Source organism: Euphorbia lathyris, chromosome 8, assembly GCF_963576675.1.
Source record: "Euphorbia lathyris chromosome 8, ddEupLath1.1, whole genome shotgun sequence".
NCBI classification, from domain to species: Eukaryota; Viridiplantae; Streptophyta; class Magnoliopsida; order Malpighiales; family Euphorbiaceae; genus Euphorbia; species Euphorbia lathyris.
In genome coordinates, this window is record NC_088917.1 from 4,733,394 (window position 1) to 4,750,435 (window position 17,042).

A 17,042-nucleotide genomic window follows, 5' to 3' on the forward strand; every position below is an offset into this window, starting at 1 on the left:
ATAAAGGAGGTACTGGGCGTACTCCGACATCACAACATTAAATTGAACCCGGAGAAGTGTACCTTTGGGGCGACATATGGAAAGTTCTTGGGATTCATGATTAGCCAAAAGGGAGTGAGCCCAAAACCTGATAAAATCAAAGCAGTTTTGGAGATGAAAGCGCCACAGAATATTAGGGAAGTGCAATGTCTTAATGGGTGTATCGTAGCCTTGGGCAGGTTCATCTCATGTTCAGCCCGACGATTCCAACCCTTTTATGAGGTTATCAAGAAGCAAAAGGCGTTTTAATAGAGCGAGGACTGAGAGAAAGCTTTCTAGGGGATCAAACGGTTTCTCACGGAACCACCCCTTATGAGTCGTCCTTTGAAATGTGAGAATCTCTACATGTATGTTTCAGTTACAGATAAGGCTGTTTGCACGGTCATGATAAGGGAAGAAGACGGCCAGCAATATCCTATCTATTACGTGAGCAAAGCATTAAAAGATGCTGAAACTCGATATTCCAAGTTGGACAAAATGGCACTGGTCGTCGTCACCACCTCCATTCGCCTCAGGCCTTAATTTCAAGCACATACTGTCGTAGTTCGTACAAGTATACCCATGAGGAAGGTATTGCAAAAACCAGAAACTTCAGGGAGATTGATGGAGTGGGCAATCCGCCTTGGGGAATTTGATGTACGATATGAGAGCAGATCAGCCTTAAAGAGTCAAGTCTTGGCAGACTTTGTGAATGAATTCACTGAAGAGGAAATGAATCTCCCCAAATCAAAAGTGGAGGAATGGACGATGTATACGGATGGAGCCTCCTCAGCGGAAGGTGCATGTATAGGCATCGTGATCAAAGGTCCCCAATATATAAAGCTACGGTACGCAGCAAAATTGGATTTCCTTGCAACCAACAACGCGGCGGAATATGAGGCCCTAATATTGGGGCTGCGCCTGCTAAAAGAAATCACTCCCGAGCGAATCGTGATCTATAGTGATTCCAAGTTAATGGTCAACCAGGTGATCAAAAATTACGAAGTAAAAGATGATATTTTGGCCAAATACGTTGCTGAGGTCAAAAAATTGCTGGATCACCTTGAAGCCAAAGAAACTAAGTGGGAACTGATCCATGTACCTCGAGGATCCAACACAGAAGCAGATCACCTAGCTAAAATGGCTTCTAGTAAAGAGAACTGGGTGGACCTAGAATGCCCATTCGAAGTCAAAGTAGCTCCCGCGTTCGCTTTGGAGCAAGTATCCATACTCACGACAGTAGAAAGTGACTGGAGATCTACAATCCGCCGGTATCTGATGGATGGATTTCTACCTATGGACAAGGAAGAAACACGGCGGATAGTCAAGAAGGCGGCCTATTTCTCCGTGATAAACGATTGCCTGTACAGGAAGTCTTTTAGCCATCCCTGGCTGAAATGCATCGTGCCAAAAGAAGGACAACAGATCCTCAAAAAGTTGCATGAAGGCGTATGTGGAGCTCATGAGGCATCCGCCTCCATTTTGAGGAAATCCAGGTTAGCAGGATTTTATTGGCCCACGGCAGAACTTGATGCTCAAAAGTTTGTGGAGTCTTGCCGTAATTGTCAGATTCATGCAAATGAATCACACACTGCTAAACACCTTCAGAGGCCCATCATCGAAGGTCGACCCTTTGCGGTCTGGAGAATTGACATAGTTGGACCATTTCCTCCCACCAGAAGGCAAAGGAAGTATGTTGTAGTGGTTGTGGATCATTTCACCAAATGGGTAGAGGCTGAGGCTGTCTCCTCTATCAATGCTGAACGAATGGTGGAGTTTATCAAAGATAACATCGTTGGAAGGTATGGAGTTCCTCATACGATTATCACTGACAATGGAACGCAATTCAACTGTGCAGAGTTCAAAACTTTCTGTGAGGAATTGGGCATTCTGAATAGATCCGCCTCAGTTTATTATCCTCAGTCAAATGGTATGACCGAAGTTACGAACCGGACAATCATTAAATAAATAAAGAAAAGATTGGGAGAGCACGACAAGAAGTGGGCGGATCAGTTAACGAGTGTCCTATGGGCGTATCGCACTACTCCCAGAACAGCTACGGGTGAGATGCCATTCGCCCTTTGTCACCGTGTCGAAGCTGTAATTCCAGTTGAAATACGGGTCCCAAGTGACAGAGTTGCATTCTATTACGAGGATGAAAACGACCAAAAGTTAAAGTACAGTCTTGATCAAGTAGAGGAAAGGCGAGAAAGGGCGTACGTACGCATGGCGGCTTACAAGCAGTGGATCGCAGCTTACCATGACAAGAATGCCAAACTTGTAAACTTGAATGTGGAAGACCTCGTACTCCGTAAAGCAGACAAAATCCAATCCAGGGAAGGAAAAGGAAAGCTAGGGCTCAATTGGGTAGGTCCATACAAAATAATTGACAAGATTGGGTTCGCCACATTTAAGATTCAAGATATGGAGGGAAACACGCTGCCGCGTACATGGAATCTCCAAAATCTCCACAAATATGTCTCCTGAAAATAGAATGTAAACAAGGTCTTGAGTACTCTTTTTCCTTTAATAAGCTTTTTTCCCATGAGGTTTTTCTTATTAAAGGTTTTAATGAGGCTCACGTATAAGACCCGCTTGCTGTAATAAAGCGTATCTCCAATCAATAAAAAGCAATTGTTCTATTGTCACTATTCTTTTTCAGTATTTTCTTGTAGAAATATAAATATTCCAGCCTAGAAAAGAAGGGGGGCACCCAATGCTACGCTTCCCACAAAGTTATGCTATCACATAGCTACTTTTTCTCCTCAAAGATAGGAGATTAATCTCATGGGCGGATCAATCCTTCAATTGATCACCATTAGAGATAGAGTTAGAACATTTCTCGGACGCGATATCTTTACACTCTCTTACACCCTATGCAAAGAAGGGTTCAAAGTCCTAAGAGCGGATCAATTCACCTCAAAGATAGGAAGCAAATCGATCACCTAAGGCAGCTTTACTTCCTCTAAAGGAATAAAACAGCTTCAAAACCTTCACAAAGGTTCACATTATGGAGTACGGCTGGCCACCTACTTCACAAAACAAATCCTAAAAGTCTATAAAATTACTTGCACAAAGCATAAAGTAAATACAAAATGGTTATCAAAAGGATTAAAATTGTACTTAGTTTTACAAACACAAATTACATAGGTGCATCCTCCTTAGCACCTGTTTCCCCCGATACGCCTTCCAAAGAGGCTCCATTCTCTACAACTTCAGATACGCCCTCAAGGGGGATCTCTTGTTCAACAGAGATAATTCCCCCAAGAGGAATAGTGCTATTGGCCATATCTCCACTCTGGTCATCAGTCTTCGAAGGAATTTCATCAAGGTTCGTAGACTTAAGTTGGGTGAGAGGTTTGCTTTCTTCGGCGGGTCCCTTCATCCATATCCGAACATGACCGCGAATGTGCTCATTGATATCCGGGACTTTGCGATATTGGAGGACAACATCCGGGTCTGGGACGACGAACTCCGGATCTGTAAAGTCAATTTCAGGGTACGCCAATTTGACATACTCAATGATCCATTCGCCATAAAAGAAAGCTTGCTCCCCTGCCATGAATTCAGCATTGGATAAGGCAATCTCATGCTCCTTGGCTTCAGCTGCGATCTTTTCTTTCAATTCCTGGATCTCAGCATCCTTAAAGGGTGAGGAATGATTCAGACTTTCGCTTTGACGGCTTATGGAACGTTCGAAAGACACGTGGGGTGCATACTACTCCCAGGTTCGAAGCCAAGTAACAATCTAAAGCTAGATCTAACTAGTCGTTTGGATGTAATTGACAAGCAGTGATGTCAAAGTAGGCGAGGATGTCCGCCATCATTTTCGGAAGAGGTAGCAGGAACCCCCTGTCCACATGACTACTATATATGGATAGATATCCACGTGGCGGACAGGCTGGTCGCTCATGAGCGTCCGCCAACTGAGTTTCGTAATTCTTAATCCACGGAAAGCGATTCGCCAGATCTGCTAGATCCGCAGAGCTCATACGAGATGGAGTGGACTCCGCACGTGGCATCTTTTTCCTAGGAGGGACTGAAGAAGAAGTCTCCATCCCAAAAAATGGCCTAAAACCAGTGGCCGGAATAAAATGGGTAACGGCGACGAGATGGTTTCGAATCCTAGCGGAACGAGTTCGACCACTATTACACGCTGAGTCACGTAACTCAGCTAAATCACAACTAACAGAATCCTCAGAAAAAGCAGAATTCTCTGAGGAAGAAGAAGTCCAGCTAAAAACAGGTTCAGGAGATGTAGTTAAATCGAAAAAATCAGACGTAGACCCAGAAGAAGAAGAAGAACTTCTAAACATTCAAAAGAGAAAAGCAAAAGATTCACTTACATTAGAGTTGAAAGCTTTAAAAGGATTCCGAACTCTGAATAAAGCTCTGGGCAGAAAACTCGAAGAAAAAGGGAGAAGATGAACAAATGAGGAAGAAAGAGAAAAAGAGGAGAGAGGAAGGCGTCTTCTCTTTTCTCTCAAAACGACACGCCCATGACACGTGTCATCCCTCGATTGACATCAAACAGAGTGACATTTAATGCAGGTAATCATGACGGCGCACGAAGAATCTCAAAAGCCCTAAAGGACTTTGAAAGAACTTTAGGGGGGCTTCTGATAACATTGTGATATTATTCCGAGGACCAAAAAGGATATTCGTCTAGTACGCCACGTGTTGATCACCTGACATTGGAGTATCACGGCGTATTGAGCAAGGAGATCCGACAGGCGGATCACCCACATCTCACCACAAAAGATCCGCGGGCGAACCTGTGAGGCGAATCGTCACAACCACTCGATTCGCCATAGAAACAGCTGAGCCAATCCCGCAATAAAGGTCATTAATAAGTTATTAAATAAGCTAACGGACATGCTTAGGGGAAACCTGTAACCGCCATTAATGGAGACTTTCTAGTTACTAGAGGTTACAACATCACGACTATATATAGCTTGTATCTCGAGCTATCCAGGTACACATTCACTTACCCTTTGTCAATTCAGTTTGCTCTCTTGTTCTTCTATACTGACTTTGGCATCGGAGCTTCCTCCCGTCGAACCCAACGACGCCCCCACAGTGACGGAAGTCAATCAGAAATTCTCCACTAGTCATCAAATTATTACACCCTTAAATTTGGTAAGTTTTGCTTATTGGCACCCTGAATTTTTTAAATAACCTATCACACATTCATAGTTGGCATTAAAAACATATCACACACCTAAAGTTGGCTCATTCTGACCTCTTGCACATAAAATTATTGTTCTGTCATTTTTGACAGATGAGATCGTTGTGCTTGCTATAGAAAAAAGAAAAGCGTATTAGTTTGTTCAGTATCTCCCCTCATATGTCAAAGTTTACATATTAACAATTTTGTGTGCAGAAGGTCCGAATGAGTCAACTTTAGATGTGTGACAGGTTTTTAATATCAACTATAGGTGTGTGATAGGTTTTTAAAGCCAACTATAAATATGTGATAGGTTATTTAAAAACTCTAGAGTGTCAATAGGCAAAACTTGACAAGTTTAAAGGTGTAAACATGCATTAAACAAAAAAAATCTACAGTTAAACCTCGATAAATGAATATTCGATAAAGTAATAACCTCGATTATATAATAAATTCTTCCGATCCCGACTTTGGCCAATGGACTAAAGTAATAACCTCGTTAAATGCATTAAGTAATAAAAAATATTTAAATCCTTAAGGGCCCAATGAAAATATAAAGTAATAATTATTAAATTACATACAAATATATATATATATTCATCAATATAAATACACAAGAGTTTACAAAAAAAACAAGACCTATAATTGTGCCTATAATTATGCCTATAATTATTTGTTTGATTTGTAATTATGCCAATGTGATAATTACAAATCAATCAAATAATATATTTTCTAAACAAGATAATTACATATCTAATGAATATTTATCGATAAATGAATAATTTATTAATTTATCGATAAATGAATAATTTATTCATTTATCGATAAATAAATAATCTCGCTTAATGAATATTTTTTCCCGGTCCCAACGATATGCATTTATAGAGGTTTTACTGTAATTGAGTTTAATTTGGAATTAACAAAATTATAAGTAGGAAATTATGTGGCCATAATAACACTTCTTGAAGTCAAAACGTTGAATAAAAGGAAAAAGAAGTGGCACATGGTTTTATTTACAGCCCTTAGGGCTGTAAATATGAGGATCCTTAATAAAAAAAGGAAAAAAAAAACTCGGGGTTAAGTGCAATGGATCCTAATTTATTATAAGGTGTAAAGTGTAAAAATATCCTTAAAAGCAATTTTAGTTCTAACATCTAAAATGGTATAATTTTATTCTTAATGTTGAAAGTCAAGAGCAATAACGTTGATAAGTTGGGTTAATTGGAGAAATTATTCATCAAATTGTCTTCTCGGTCCTGAATCTTTCGTCTACAATCACATATGTGTGATTTTATCACTCATTAGTAACAAATCATAAATATATGATTAAAAGTGTAATTTTTTTTTTAAAATATACTGTGTTTTATACGAGTTGGACAAAAAAAATTCAAATATTTGACTGGACTTAAAAATATTAATCTTCAATTTATTATTAAATAAAAAAATATGATATTTTCTTTTAGAATTAACTTACGTGTAATTGGTGCAGAATAAAAAAAAAATTTATATTTTATAATAATATTTGAAATTGACCCAACGTTAGAGTAAAATTGCGCTTAGCTGCCAATGTTAAGAATAAAATTGCATATTTCCGTAACGTTAAGAATATTTCCACACTTTATCTTTTATTATTATTCTCATTTATTAAGAATTGAAAAATCATCATAATAAATCAATGTAACTAAAGAAAGTAAAATAATAACAATAATTCCTTCAAATAAAATAAAATAAAATAATAACAGTGTTTTTTTCCTAAAAAAGATAATTGTTTTTTTTTTTGAAAGACTAAAAAAGATAATTGTTGTTTTCTAATAAAAGCATGTATTATAGGCAAAAACACCTCAGACTTTATAATTCTAATTTGGTACATTGAACCTGTCTGAAATTCATGATTTTTTTTTAATTTTCTTTTATCGCATTAAGTTAGTGTAATAACTAAAATATTTAGTTTTTAACATGAAATTGGGTTAAAATGGGGTTATTTATTTTATCAGTATTTGAAAATAATTTTTATACATGTAAATGGTTAGGAAAAAAAAATTTGGTAAAAACATTATTTCTAAGTCATAGAGTATATAATTTTAGACACACATTAAATAAGTAATATTTTACTGACCGAATGTTATATTCACAAGTAACCAATTTAGCAAGAGCGAGTGTAATACGATAAAAAAAAAATATTACAAATTTAATGTATTAAAATTAAAAATCAGAAGTTCAATGTATCAAAATCAGAATAATCAGAGGTGGATACAATATTTTTCCTATTTATTTATATTTAATGATATAGAGTTGTTTTGAAAATTTAAACAATGTATTTGATAATTTTATTTATAATGTTTTAAATAGTAAATTAAGAACGATTTTATCATTAATTTTGATAAAATTAGACCAATTTTAAAAATTATTTAAAAATATAAATATTTTATTCATGTATTCTACATCAGTTGCATATTAATAGATTCTATTTTTTTTAACGTTTTTGCAATTTCATTTCATAATAAAATTAAAAATTAATATTTTTGAATTCCATAAAATATTTAATTTTTTGTGTTCAACTCGTACAAGACACGATATAATTTTTTATTCTTTTAACGTATATACATATATTTGTGATTTATTACTTATGAGTGATAAAATAACGTATATATGCAATGAAAGTGACTAATTAGTGACTGAGAATACAAGTTTGATTAATTATTTTTTAAATTATCCAAATTGGACAAAATTAGAAGTAAAATTGTTCTTACATTAAAGCCATCTTGAGGCTTCGTCCTGCCTTCGATTCTCTTACCTTCTCCCATATTTATAGGGAGCAAAACCGCGTGGCGGATCGCTTGGCAGCTGCTGGGCATGGGGGGATGTTAGGTGTTTCTACCCTTTCCGTTCCTCCTTCTTTTCTGTTACCTTCTCTTCTTGAGGATAGGATTGGGGTCAGTCTTCCTAGACTGATCCCGGGTTAGGTTTTTGTTTGTTTGTTTTTTTTTCTTCCCTTCTTACCAAAAAAAAAAGAAGTAAAATTGTTCTTACTTACTAACATTAAGAGTAAAAATATTTTTGACTTCTAGGTCCGTTTATTTTACCTACTGTTTACTGTTAGAAAAAACCGCTTTTCCATAAAAATAGGGATTCCCTACTCTTGTTAAATGCTACTTTTCATGTAAAGAACAAACACAAGATCATTAACCAAATACTTAAAACTCTCTCTCTTGAAGTGAAATGACAAACAAGAGTCTGAAAATGATAGCAACCAAACACTCTTTTAATATTAGCAGTATTTTTACAACTTATTCCTTAAAAATATTTCAAAAGATAAAAATCTACTATAAAATAATTTAAATTAAAAATAAAGTTCTAAATAATAGTAAATACTTTTTGTCAAACTATACTTGATTTTTTTTTTTGTCCAAATGAGGTTTGAGACTTTTATTTTGTAAAAAAAAAATAACAGTAATGATCTCAAATTGAAAAATTACAAGAATTAAAGTTGTTTAGTATCATATAAATTTTAAAATTAATTTTTTTAGTTTTTAAAATCATCATTTTTCGGAGCTTTTTCCCCTAAAACATTTACTTTTTCCCTCTAAAACATTTATTTTCCCCCTTCTCAACAAATAACATGTAAATTAAAAAATTAAAAAATTAAAATTGCTTAGAATATCATGAATTCTTTAAATTTTAAAATCCTCAACGCTCATTTTTAATTTTGAGACATTGTTTTTAGTAACGCAAAAAACATCATTCTTAGCATGAAAAAAATCAGATACCAATTTAACAAAAATTAACGCGGTTTTTTTTTTTCCATTTATCATGAATAAATTAAAAAGAAAAAGAATTAAAAGAATGAAAATGAAAAGCAGAATATCTTATATCGGTATAGGGCGGCTGGACTGCGAGAGAGAAAGTGTGCGGTGTTCCCCGTTCCGTTCCGTCCCTTTCCGTTCCGTCGACAAGGTCAGGATAATCTTAGCCGTCAATTTCCGATGTGCACACGCGCCTAATCCAACGGTTCACATTTCATCAAAACTCAATCTTTTTGCTTTTGCCATTCGGACGGCACTTTCTTCTTAACTCTCCCTCCTCTTTCTCTCTTGTTTGTTATAGTTTTGCTTTTCGATTAAAACACCCTTTCTTCTTCGTCTTCTTCCTACAAAACATCTTATTCAACGCCTCCTGCAAAAAGCTTCCTTCTGATTCTCTCCTCAACCAAAGGTAACCATCAATTCAACTTCTCCAAATTCGTTTTTACTTGCTTTGATTGTTTGGGTATTCGCTTTTTCGGGGAATTAAGATGTTGATTTGTTGAATTGTTGAATTTTCGGTCTTAGATTAAGGTCTGCTTCAGTTTATTGTGTTTTAATTTTGATTCAATCGAATTTGTTGTTTGTCTACTTTTTTTTTGAATTTTTTTTACTAGTTATGAGAGTTTGCTTTTTACAGGAATTTTTCTTTTTTGAACGCCTGAAATCACGGTGAAAAAGTCCGCCTATTTTTAGAAAAAGAAAGGGGGGAATTTTTGTGTGGGAGAATAGATGTGGTTCCTATAAAATTGAATAGCCCTTTTTTCTTGGGAGTGAAATTTACATGTGTGGATATATCTCTGTGTTGCTTTTTTCTCTCCTTAAATCATCAAACTAATTAATTAAAGCTGGATTAATTGACTCCTTTTTATTGATTCCTAAACTCAATTTTGACATATTGTGATTGCTTTTCTCTTAGTAGATAGAGGGCTTTTTTTCCCCCTCTGTTGAATTTCTTCTACAGTGTAATTGAGGTAAGGAAAATAACGTTTCTGAGATTTTTTTTTTATTGGAAAATTCATGTTCTGATGATTTTGAGCCACTTTGCTGCTCTAGATCCTAGTTTTACATTGTTAGAATGGTTGAATTGTTGTTCCTTGATTTTTTGTGGAAAATATAGTGCTGTTTGGTGCCTCATTCGGGTGCCATCCCTTGCACCGATGGTCACTTAAAGTTTGGGAACTCGTGTCCGTGGATCATTCCTAATCGCCTATGTTGCACGGAAACATTATTTCTAAGAAAGATAGCTTGGAAACGGAATTGAAACAGAAATGAAAATGGAAACAGACACGAAACAGGGAAACGCTACTGAAGAGGAGTTTTCGTGCAACATAGCTAATCACATGTTCAGTGAATTCCTAATATTTTCTAGATCATCTTCTACAAGATTTCAAATGAAAAAATCTTTTTTTTCCCGCTATTCTTACAATTTTTATAGATATAGCTTCCCGAGAGGTCACAAGTTCGAGTCTTAGGAGCGGCCTTTTGCCAAAAAAAATTGGCAAGGGAAGGCTTGCCCCCAATACACCCTTGTGGTGGGACCTCTCTCTGGACCCTTGCTTAGCGGGGACGCGTAGTGCACCGGGCTGCCCTTTATAGCTTCCCCACGAATCTGTTTCCTATAGTTTTTACAATTATTGTTTTCCAGTTTTTGTTTCCGTGTAACATAGGTATATGTAGTCTTGGATGCGAACGTTAACCTACTGTGTGCCTTTGAGTTACATGCTAGTATTATGTGTAAATTGATGTGCTTGGATGATTGGGTTTCTTCGGTTGCTTTTTCTGTCTCGAGCCGTTTGAAAGAATGTAGAGAATTGTGCCATGGAATTTGTTTTATTAATATCTAAGATATTATATTTTATTCTCGCAGTTTGAAGGATAGCGTATCAATATCCATGGATGAGTATTCTGGTAAGAAAGCTAGTGATGGGATGTTTGTCTCGAGAAAAGGATCTAACCTTGTTTTGAGAGACACTGCTAATAATAGAGATCAAAATGCTCAATTTTGTAATCGAATTGGGTGTAATGGGAGATTGAATACTGCTAAAGCTACTCAAATCAACTTCCCAGAAAAAGCGAAATCATCGAAGTCGTCGTTCCGGTCTTCTTCGAATGGAAAGGAACTAGTTGGGAGTTCCTCTAGGACTTCCAATGTAAACACCAATCCTAGGAAATCCTTTACAGGGCCTCGGAAAAAGATGTCTTCTCAGCCGGAAAGAGAACCATCTGAAACTGGTAGTCTTCCAGAAGTTCCTGAAGTGCAGGAAGTTGTACCCCCTACTGAAAAGCTCCGAAAAGGTATTCGCGGCGGCGAATCTGATGATGCTGGGACTAGTGAGAACCCATCAACAGAAGTTGGAAGCTCTAGTATGCCAAATACGAGATCTCGTAGGACTTTTTATCAAAAATCAGCAATAGGTAAATCAGAATCTCCTGCAGGTTCACCGATTTCATTAGCAGCGAAAAATGCAAACCAACGGATTCGCGCCGGTGGTGGTGGTGGGTATGGTCTAAGAAATCTTAGATGCAGTACAATTACAGACATGACACCTACTGGATCGTCAACATCTGATTCGAAACAAAAGGGCACGAGCAAAAGGAGAAATTGTGAAGGAGAAAGTAGTAACTCTGCTAGAGGGAAGAAGATAGGCGGATCGCCATTTGAAGGGCGGAATCCTAGTTCCGGTTCCGGTATCTCAATTTCTGATTCAAGAAGAACTAGAAATGGGACTTCCAGTCCCAACCAGGATAATTCTCCTCCTGCATCAGTTAGGACTAGAAGATCTTTCAGTTACACTAGGGCAAGGGTTGCTAATCAAGCTGCCCGAAATAACACATCATCAAACGAGCCCCAGGCTGTAATTCCACAGGTTTCTCACCCTGTTATGCCAATGGATTCAACTGCTCCAATTTCTTTACATCAATTCTCTATGGAACCGCCTTTGATTCGCCCGAGGTCCTATCGTTTACCTGGTATTAGCAATGATAGTTTACGGAGTATTAGACCATCCAGTCCTGCAGAAGTTGGAAATATTCGATCTTCAACGAATCGCGAGAGCTTCAGGCGCTACAATATGGATGGAATTGCTGAGGTATATTTCATTCCATGTGAAACTGCAACGGTTTTCCATCCCATAGCACAGTCATCATATTTTTTTCTGCCAAATTTCAAGAGAAATGATAAATATAACTCATAAGGTTTTTTTTCGGGTTGCTTTAATTTGTTGTCAATAATATTGTGTAGGTGTTATTAGCACTAGAGAGGATCGAACAAGATGAAGAGCTAACATATGAGGTATGAAATCTGATAGAAAACAGAACTCAAAATCATCAATTTCAGATAGAAAACGTTATATGCGAATCAGGGACTTTATTTTCTGTTGAGAAGATGAACTATAGCCAACAAAAGGAAATACAGCAAGGAAATTCTCATCATGACCTATGCATCATATAACTGCCCCGATACCCTCACTAGGCGGGCTTAAGCACCCACTTATCGTTGGAAAACTATATGGAAGTTGTGTACACAGCTTTAACTTTTTCCGCAAAAGCACTAAAAAAATATCAATTGAGCACGCATAGACCACCAGAGAGCACCCGTGTCACTGTTAGCAAGTACTAACTAACATCCCTTGTCGTCAGTTTCAACGTGCCCCCTAGATTATGCCTTCCATTTCTTGGGTCCACGGGAGAGCAGATCTAAGAGCTCGCCCTTAACTAAATCTCCATCAAAATACTTTTGTCATTTCGACTTTTGCTTTGGTTGCTCATCTATGACTGACTCTATTTCATTATCTTGCAGCAATTGCTTGTTCTGGAAACTAGTTTGTTTCTTAATGGGCTGAATTTCTATGACCAGCATAGAGACATGAGATTGGACATCGATAATATGTCATACGAGGTCCGTTACTATATTCAACATATCATGTTCTTCAGAAATTTTCCTCGTTTTTTTATTTCTTATTCTTGGGCTACAGTTGTCATGTATTAACAAAATTCTAGTTGTCATGGTTTCTTACACGACATCCGAACCGTTGTTTTTTTACAGGAATTATTAGCACTAGAAGAAAGAATGGGTACTGTTAGTACAGCATTAACAGAGGAAGCATTATCAGAATGCCTCAAGACTAGCACCTATGACTCAGGATCTCTGAAGGACAAAACTTCGGACCTTTGCGGGGGAAAAGATGATGTCAAATGCAGTGTTTGCCAGGTCCATTTTCTTTTTTCCAACTCTTCCATCATCCGTTCTTGTTATTTTTTGCTTTGATGTATGCGTTTTATTGAAAATTGAAATCCATTTACGTTGTCAAACCGTTTTCGTTGAAGTGGTAATTCTGTATAGATCTTGAAGCTCGTAGTTAAGTGAAACTGAGTTTTGTGTAGACCAAAACGGAATAGGACTGTTGATTTTCAGACATGAAAACACGATTTACATAAACAACCCGCTTGACATAATGATCATTTTGGTTGCGTTTATATATCATATATTATATAATCATGTGGAGCATATAGATCACATAGTACGATTGTGACATGAGAACCCGTTTGGATACCCACCCCTAGTGACATAAATTGGTTGTAGCTTAAACCTGTATAGATGGAAACATGCTTCTAAGCGGCCTTTTTGGAGGCAACGACCATATTTTGACCCCTTGTACTTGTCTAAATTTCTGTTGTAAGTCTTTGTATTCGATTTGGCCCTTAGCTGTAATTTTCGACTAATATTACAAGTATATTAACTAATTAAGGCCAAATCGAAATACATGAGATTATTGAAGAAATTTAGGCAAGTATAGGAGCCAATATACGTCTTCTTCCCTTTCTTGAAAGGCCAAATGCAAGAGTTAGGGCATGTTCGGTTCAGTTGTTGTTTATTGTTTATTGTTTGAATCCTACCCGAACACCATATATCGATTGTTTGGAGTTAAACAACAAAAACAAGCTCCAAAGAGAAGAACCGAAGAAATTTATAAGTATAGGAGCCAAAATATGTCTTTTGTCCTTTCTTGAAAGGCCAAACGCAAGAATTAGTGCATGTTCGGTTTGGTTGTTGTTTATTGTTTGTTATCTATTGTATGAATCCTACCCGAACACTGTTTTAAACAACAAAAAGAAGCTACAAAGAGAAGAACTGAAGAAATTTAGGCTAGTAGGAGCCAAAGTATGTCTTTTGCCCTTTCTTGAAAGGCCAAATGCAAGAGTTAGCGCATGTTTGGTTTGGTTGTTGTTTATTGTATGAATCCTGCCCGAACACTATATATCAATTGTTTGGAGTTAAACAACAAAAAGAAGAACCAAACGGACACCTAATTTATAGTTAGGATGGATAATTTCACTTAAATCCAACTATTTCATATCGTATTGATCACTTCTTTTTTATTCCCTTTCTACCCTTGGGATGTTGCAAGAAGAGTATATTGTTGGAGATGACACGATTGTGACATGATAACCCGTTTTGATGACCCTAGGGACATAAATTGGAACTAGAAATTTAGGCAAGAGCTAGGGGTTGTTTGGTTCGTTTATTGTTTATTGTTCGTTATTGAACGCTACTGATATTAGTTGATTTTCTTTCGAAAAAATCTATAAAGCAAACCGATGTCTCTCAATCCTAACTAAACACTTAGTATCATATTGATCACATCTTTTTTATTCCTTTTCTACCCTTATTCATGTTGTTGCAGGAAGAATATACGGTCGGAGACAAATTGGGGAAATTACAATGTGAACATAGATTTCATGTCTCCTGCATACATCAATGGCTGAGGCTGAAGAACTGGTGCCCAATTTGCAAGGCATCTGTATCCTCCTCCTCCTCCTACCCGTCTCCGTCATCGCCATCATCATCTTCTTCGTCGCCACCTTCTCCGCTCTTTTAATAAATGGACATATAAGACAGATTTTTCATTTGTACAAATTTTAGTCCTCTCCTCTCCACCGCCACCACAGCCGCCATCGCCTCCGCGCATTTTTCTCTTATTTTTTTGCAAGAAAGATGATCATTTTCTTCTTCTAATGTACATACTTGTTCTTTCTCCTAAATGTTAATAGGTAATAAAAACTCAAAGGCAACATTGCCTTTACATCAAGAACTCATGTTATCCATTATACAAAAATATGTGAATGAATTTACCATGAGTTGCTCCAGCATCGACCCGTTTGTTTCAGCTGTTCCTATTTGTTTTGCTATATTAGTTGTTTTTTCTGTAAAAAGCAGTTGTTTCGGAATTTTATCAAATATTTTCTATTAACTGTTTAGTATTGAAAGACAAAAAGCAGTTCTGAAAAATGAAAACAAACGGACATTAAGAGTATTTTCAGTTAGTTGTTATTGTTTTATTGTTGTTAGTTGTTTGTAGGAGTGGCAGTGGGACGGGGGAAAACCGAAAATCGTGGGGACCCAAACCGATAGGGTTGGGGAAAAACCAAAAATTTTGAGTGCGGGGTTAGGGGCAGGGGAAATTTTAGTCCTGAACATTAAAATTGGGCGGGAGTAGGTATTATTATTCCTGAACTGCGGAGGTCCGCAAACCGTCCCCGAAAAACCGATTGTAAAATCTCCAAACAATAAAAAAAAAATTATATATATATATAAAAGGTAATTAGTATTTAAATGTGATTAAAAAAATAATCAGTATTGTGATAAATTATCTATTATACAAAAATATGTGAATGAATTTACCATGAGTTGCTACAACATCCGTCACAGTATTTTTGGATATTTTCGGTTCAGCTGTTACTGTTTATTGATGTTAGTTGTTTGCTGTTATTGGTTACTAAAAAAAAGGAAAATCAAACGGACATTAAGATCTCGTTTGTTTGTTGGATAATATTTTTATGATTTTTCGGTGTTATAGATTTTTTAGGTTAGTCAACAAAAAAAATATATCAAGACGGGGTTTGTTTGTTTAGAAAAATAAGTCAATATTCTTTTACTTAAGAAAATAACTTAATATAAAATTAGGTTAATTATAAATAGATATTAACCCAGTATTTGTAAAATTTTGCATTTTTTTTTTCATTTTGCCAAATTTGACCTATAACAACCTCAAAATGAAAATTTTTAAGAATTAAAGTTGTTTAGTATTATATTTACCATGTAATCATATTTTTAATTTTTTTAAAATTATCATATTTTTGCGTTTTCTCTTTAAACATTGACTTTCTCTCTCATAAAAAAACATTTAAATAACCTCAAACCTAAAAAGTTGAACTAAAGTTGTTTAAAATATCATTTAATGTTTATCTTCAAAAAAAAAAAAAATCATTTAATGTTTGAAAATTTTCATTTCGTGGTTGTTATCAGTCAAGTACCCATCTGCAAATCGACGAAACCACAAGACATCTATATGTAATTAACTTTATAAAATTTTAGATTAGTCAACAAAGAAAATAAATATAATGAAATCAACTTTTTTTTTTTGAGAATTGAAATCAACTTTTTTAAAATGGCATTACACCCATTTTAGTCTCCAAACCAAAGCTTAAAAGTCAATTAGGATTCTAAACTATCAAAATCATCAATTGGATTTTCATTCTATCCTAAAATAAAAAACGGTGAATATTTTATATAGACTTTAATAATCTGTGTTGGTTCAAAATGAATTTGGGAAATAGAATCTGAAATTATTCAATCGAATGATTTTTTATGAGCCCTCAAATGATGATTTTTGCTTAGAATGATGACTCAATTGATGACTTTTTATTAGTTCAAGGACCTGATTGATGATTTTGATAATTTAAAGTTCTAATTGACTTTTAAAGCTTAGTTTAGGGAGCCAGATATACCTTTTAAAATCTTTTGCAGTCCTACTCCAACAACTAAAAATATTTTATTTTTCAATAAAAATTTTATCCAATATTTAAAAAAAAAAAATATTCCGATAAATAGACGAGGACTAAGTATACACGGTTGCTTTCGCATCAAAGTGTGTGTTTGTTGGGGAAGTTAATACATCATTAAAGTGTCATGATAGGTCTCTTAATTTGCTTAAAATGTCTTTATAGCTTTTTTAACTGGCTTAAAATACAGTCAATTAATCACTACATAGCAA

General features: G+C 35.8%; 1 protein-coding gene across 2 annotated transcripts; it reads left to right on the top strand.

The window, feature by feature from the left end:
- Positions 1-9,264: 9,264 nt before the first annotated feature.
- LOC136202434 (E3 ubiquitin-protein ligase MBR2-like) lies at positions 9,265-15,135 on the top strand. 2 transcript variants are annotated; one of them, XM_065993045.1, is made up of 6 exons: positions 9,265-9,397; positions 10,856-12,077; positions 12,230-12,280; positions 12,788-12,886; positions 13,034-13,198; positions 14,673-15,135. In XM_065993045.1, exons 2-6 carry the CDS (start codon positions 10,881-10,883, stop codon positions 14,865-14,867), a joined length of 1,707 nt encoding a protein of 568 aa, XP_065849117.1. In that variant the 5' UTR covers positions 9,265-9,397; positions 10,856-10,880; the 3' UTR covers positions 14,868-15,135. The 2 variants fall into 2 exon arrangements, with proteins under 2 accessions (XP_065849117.1, XP_065849118.1); XM_065993046.1 differs by lacking the exon at positions 12,230-12,280.
- Positions 15,136-17,042: the final 1,907 nt, after the last annotated feature.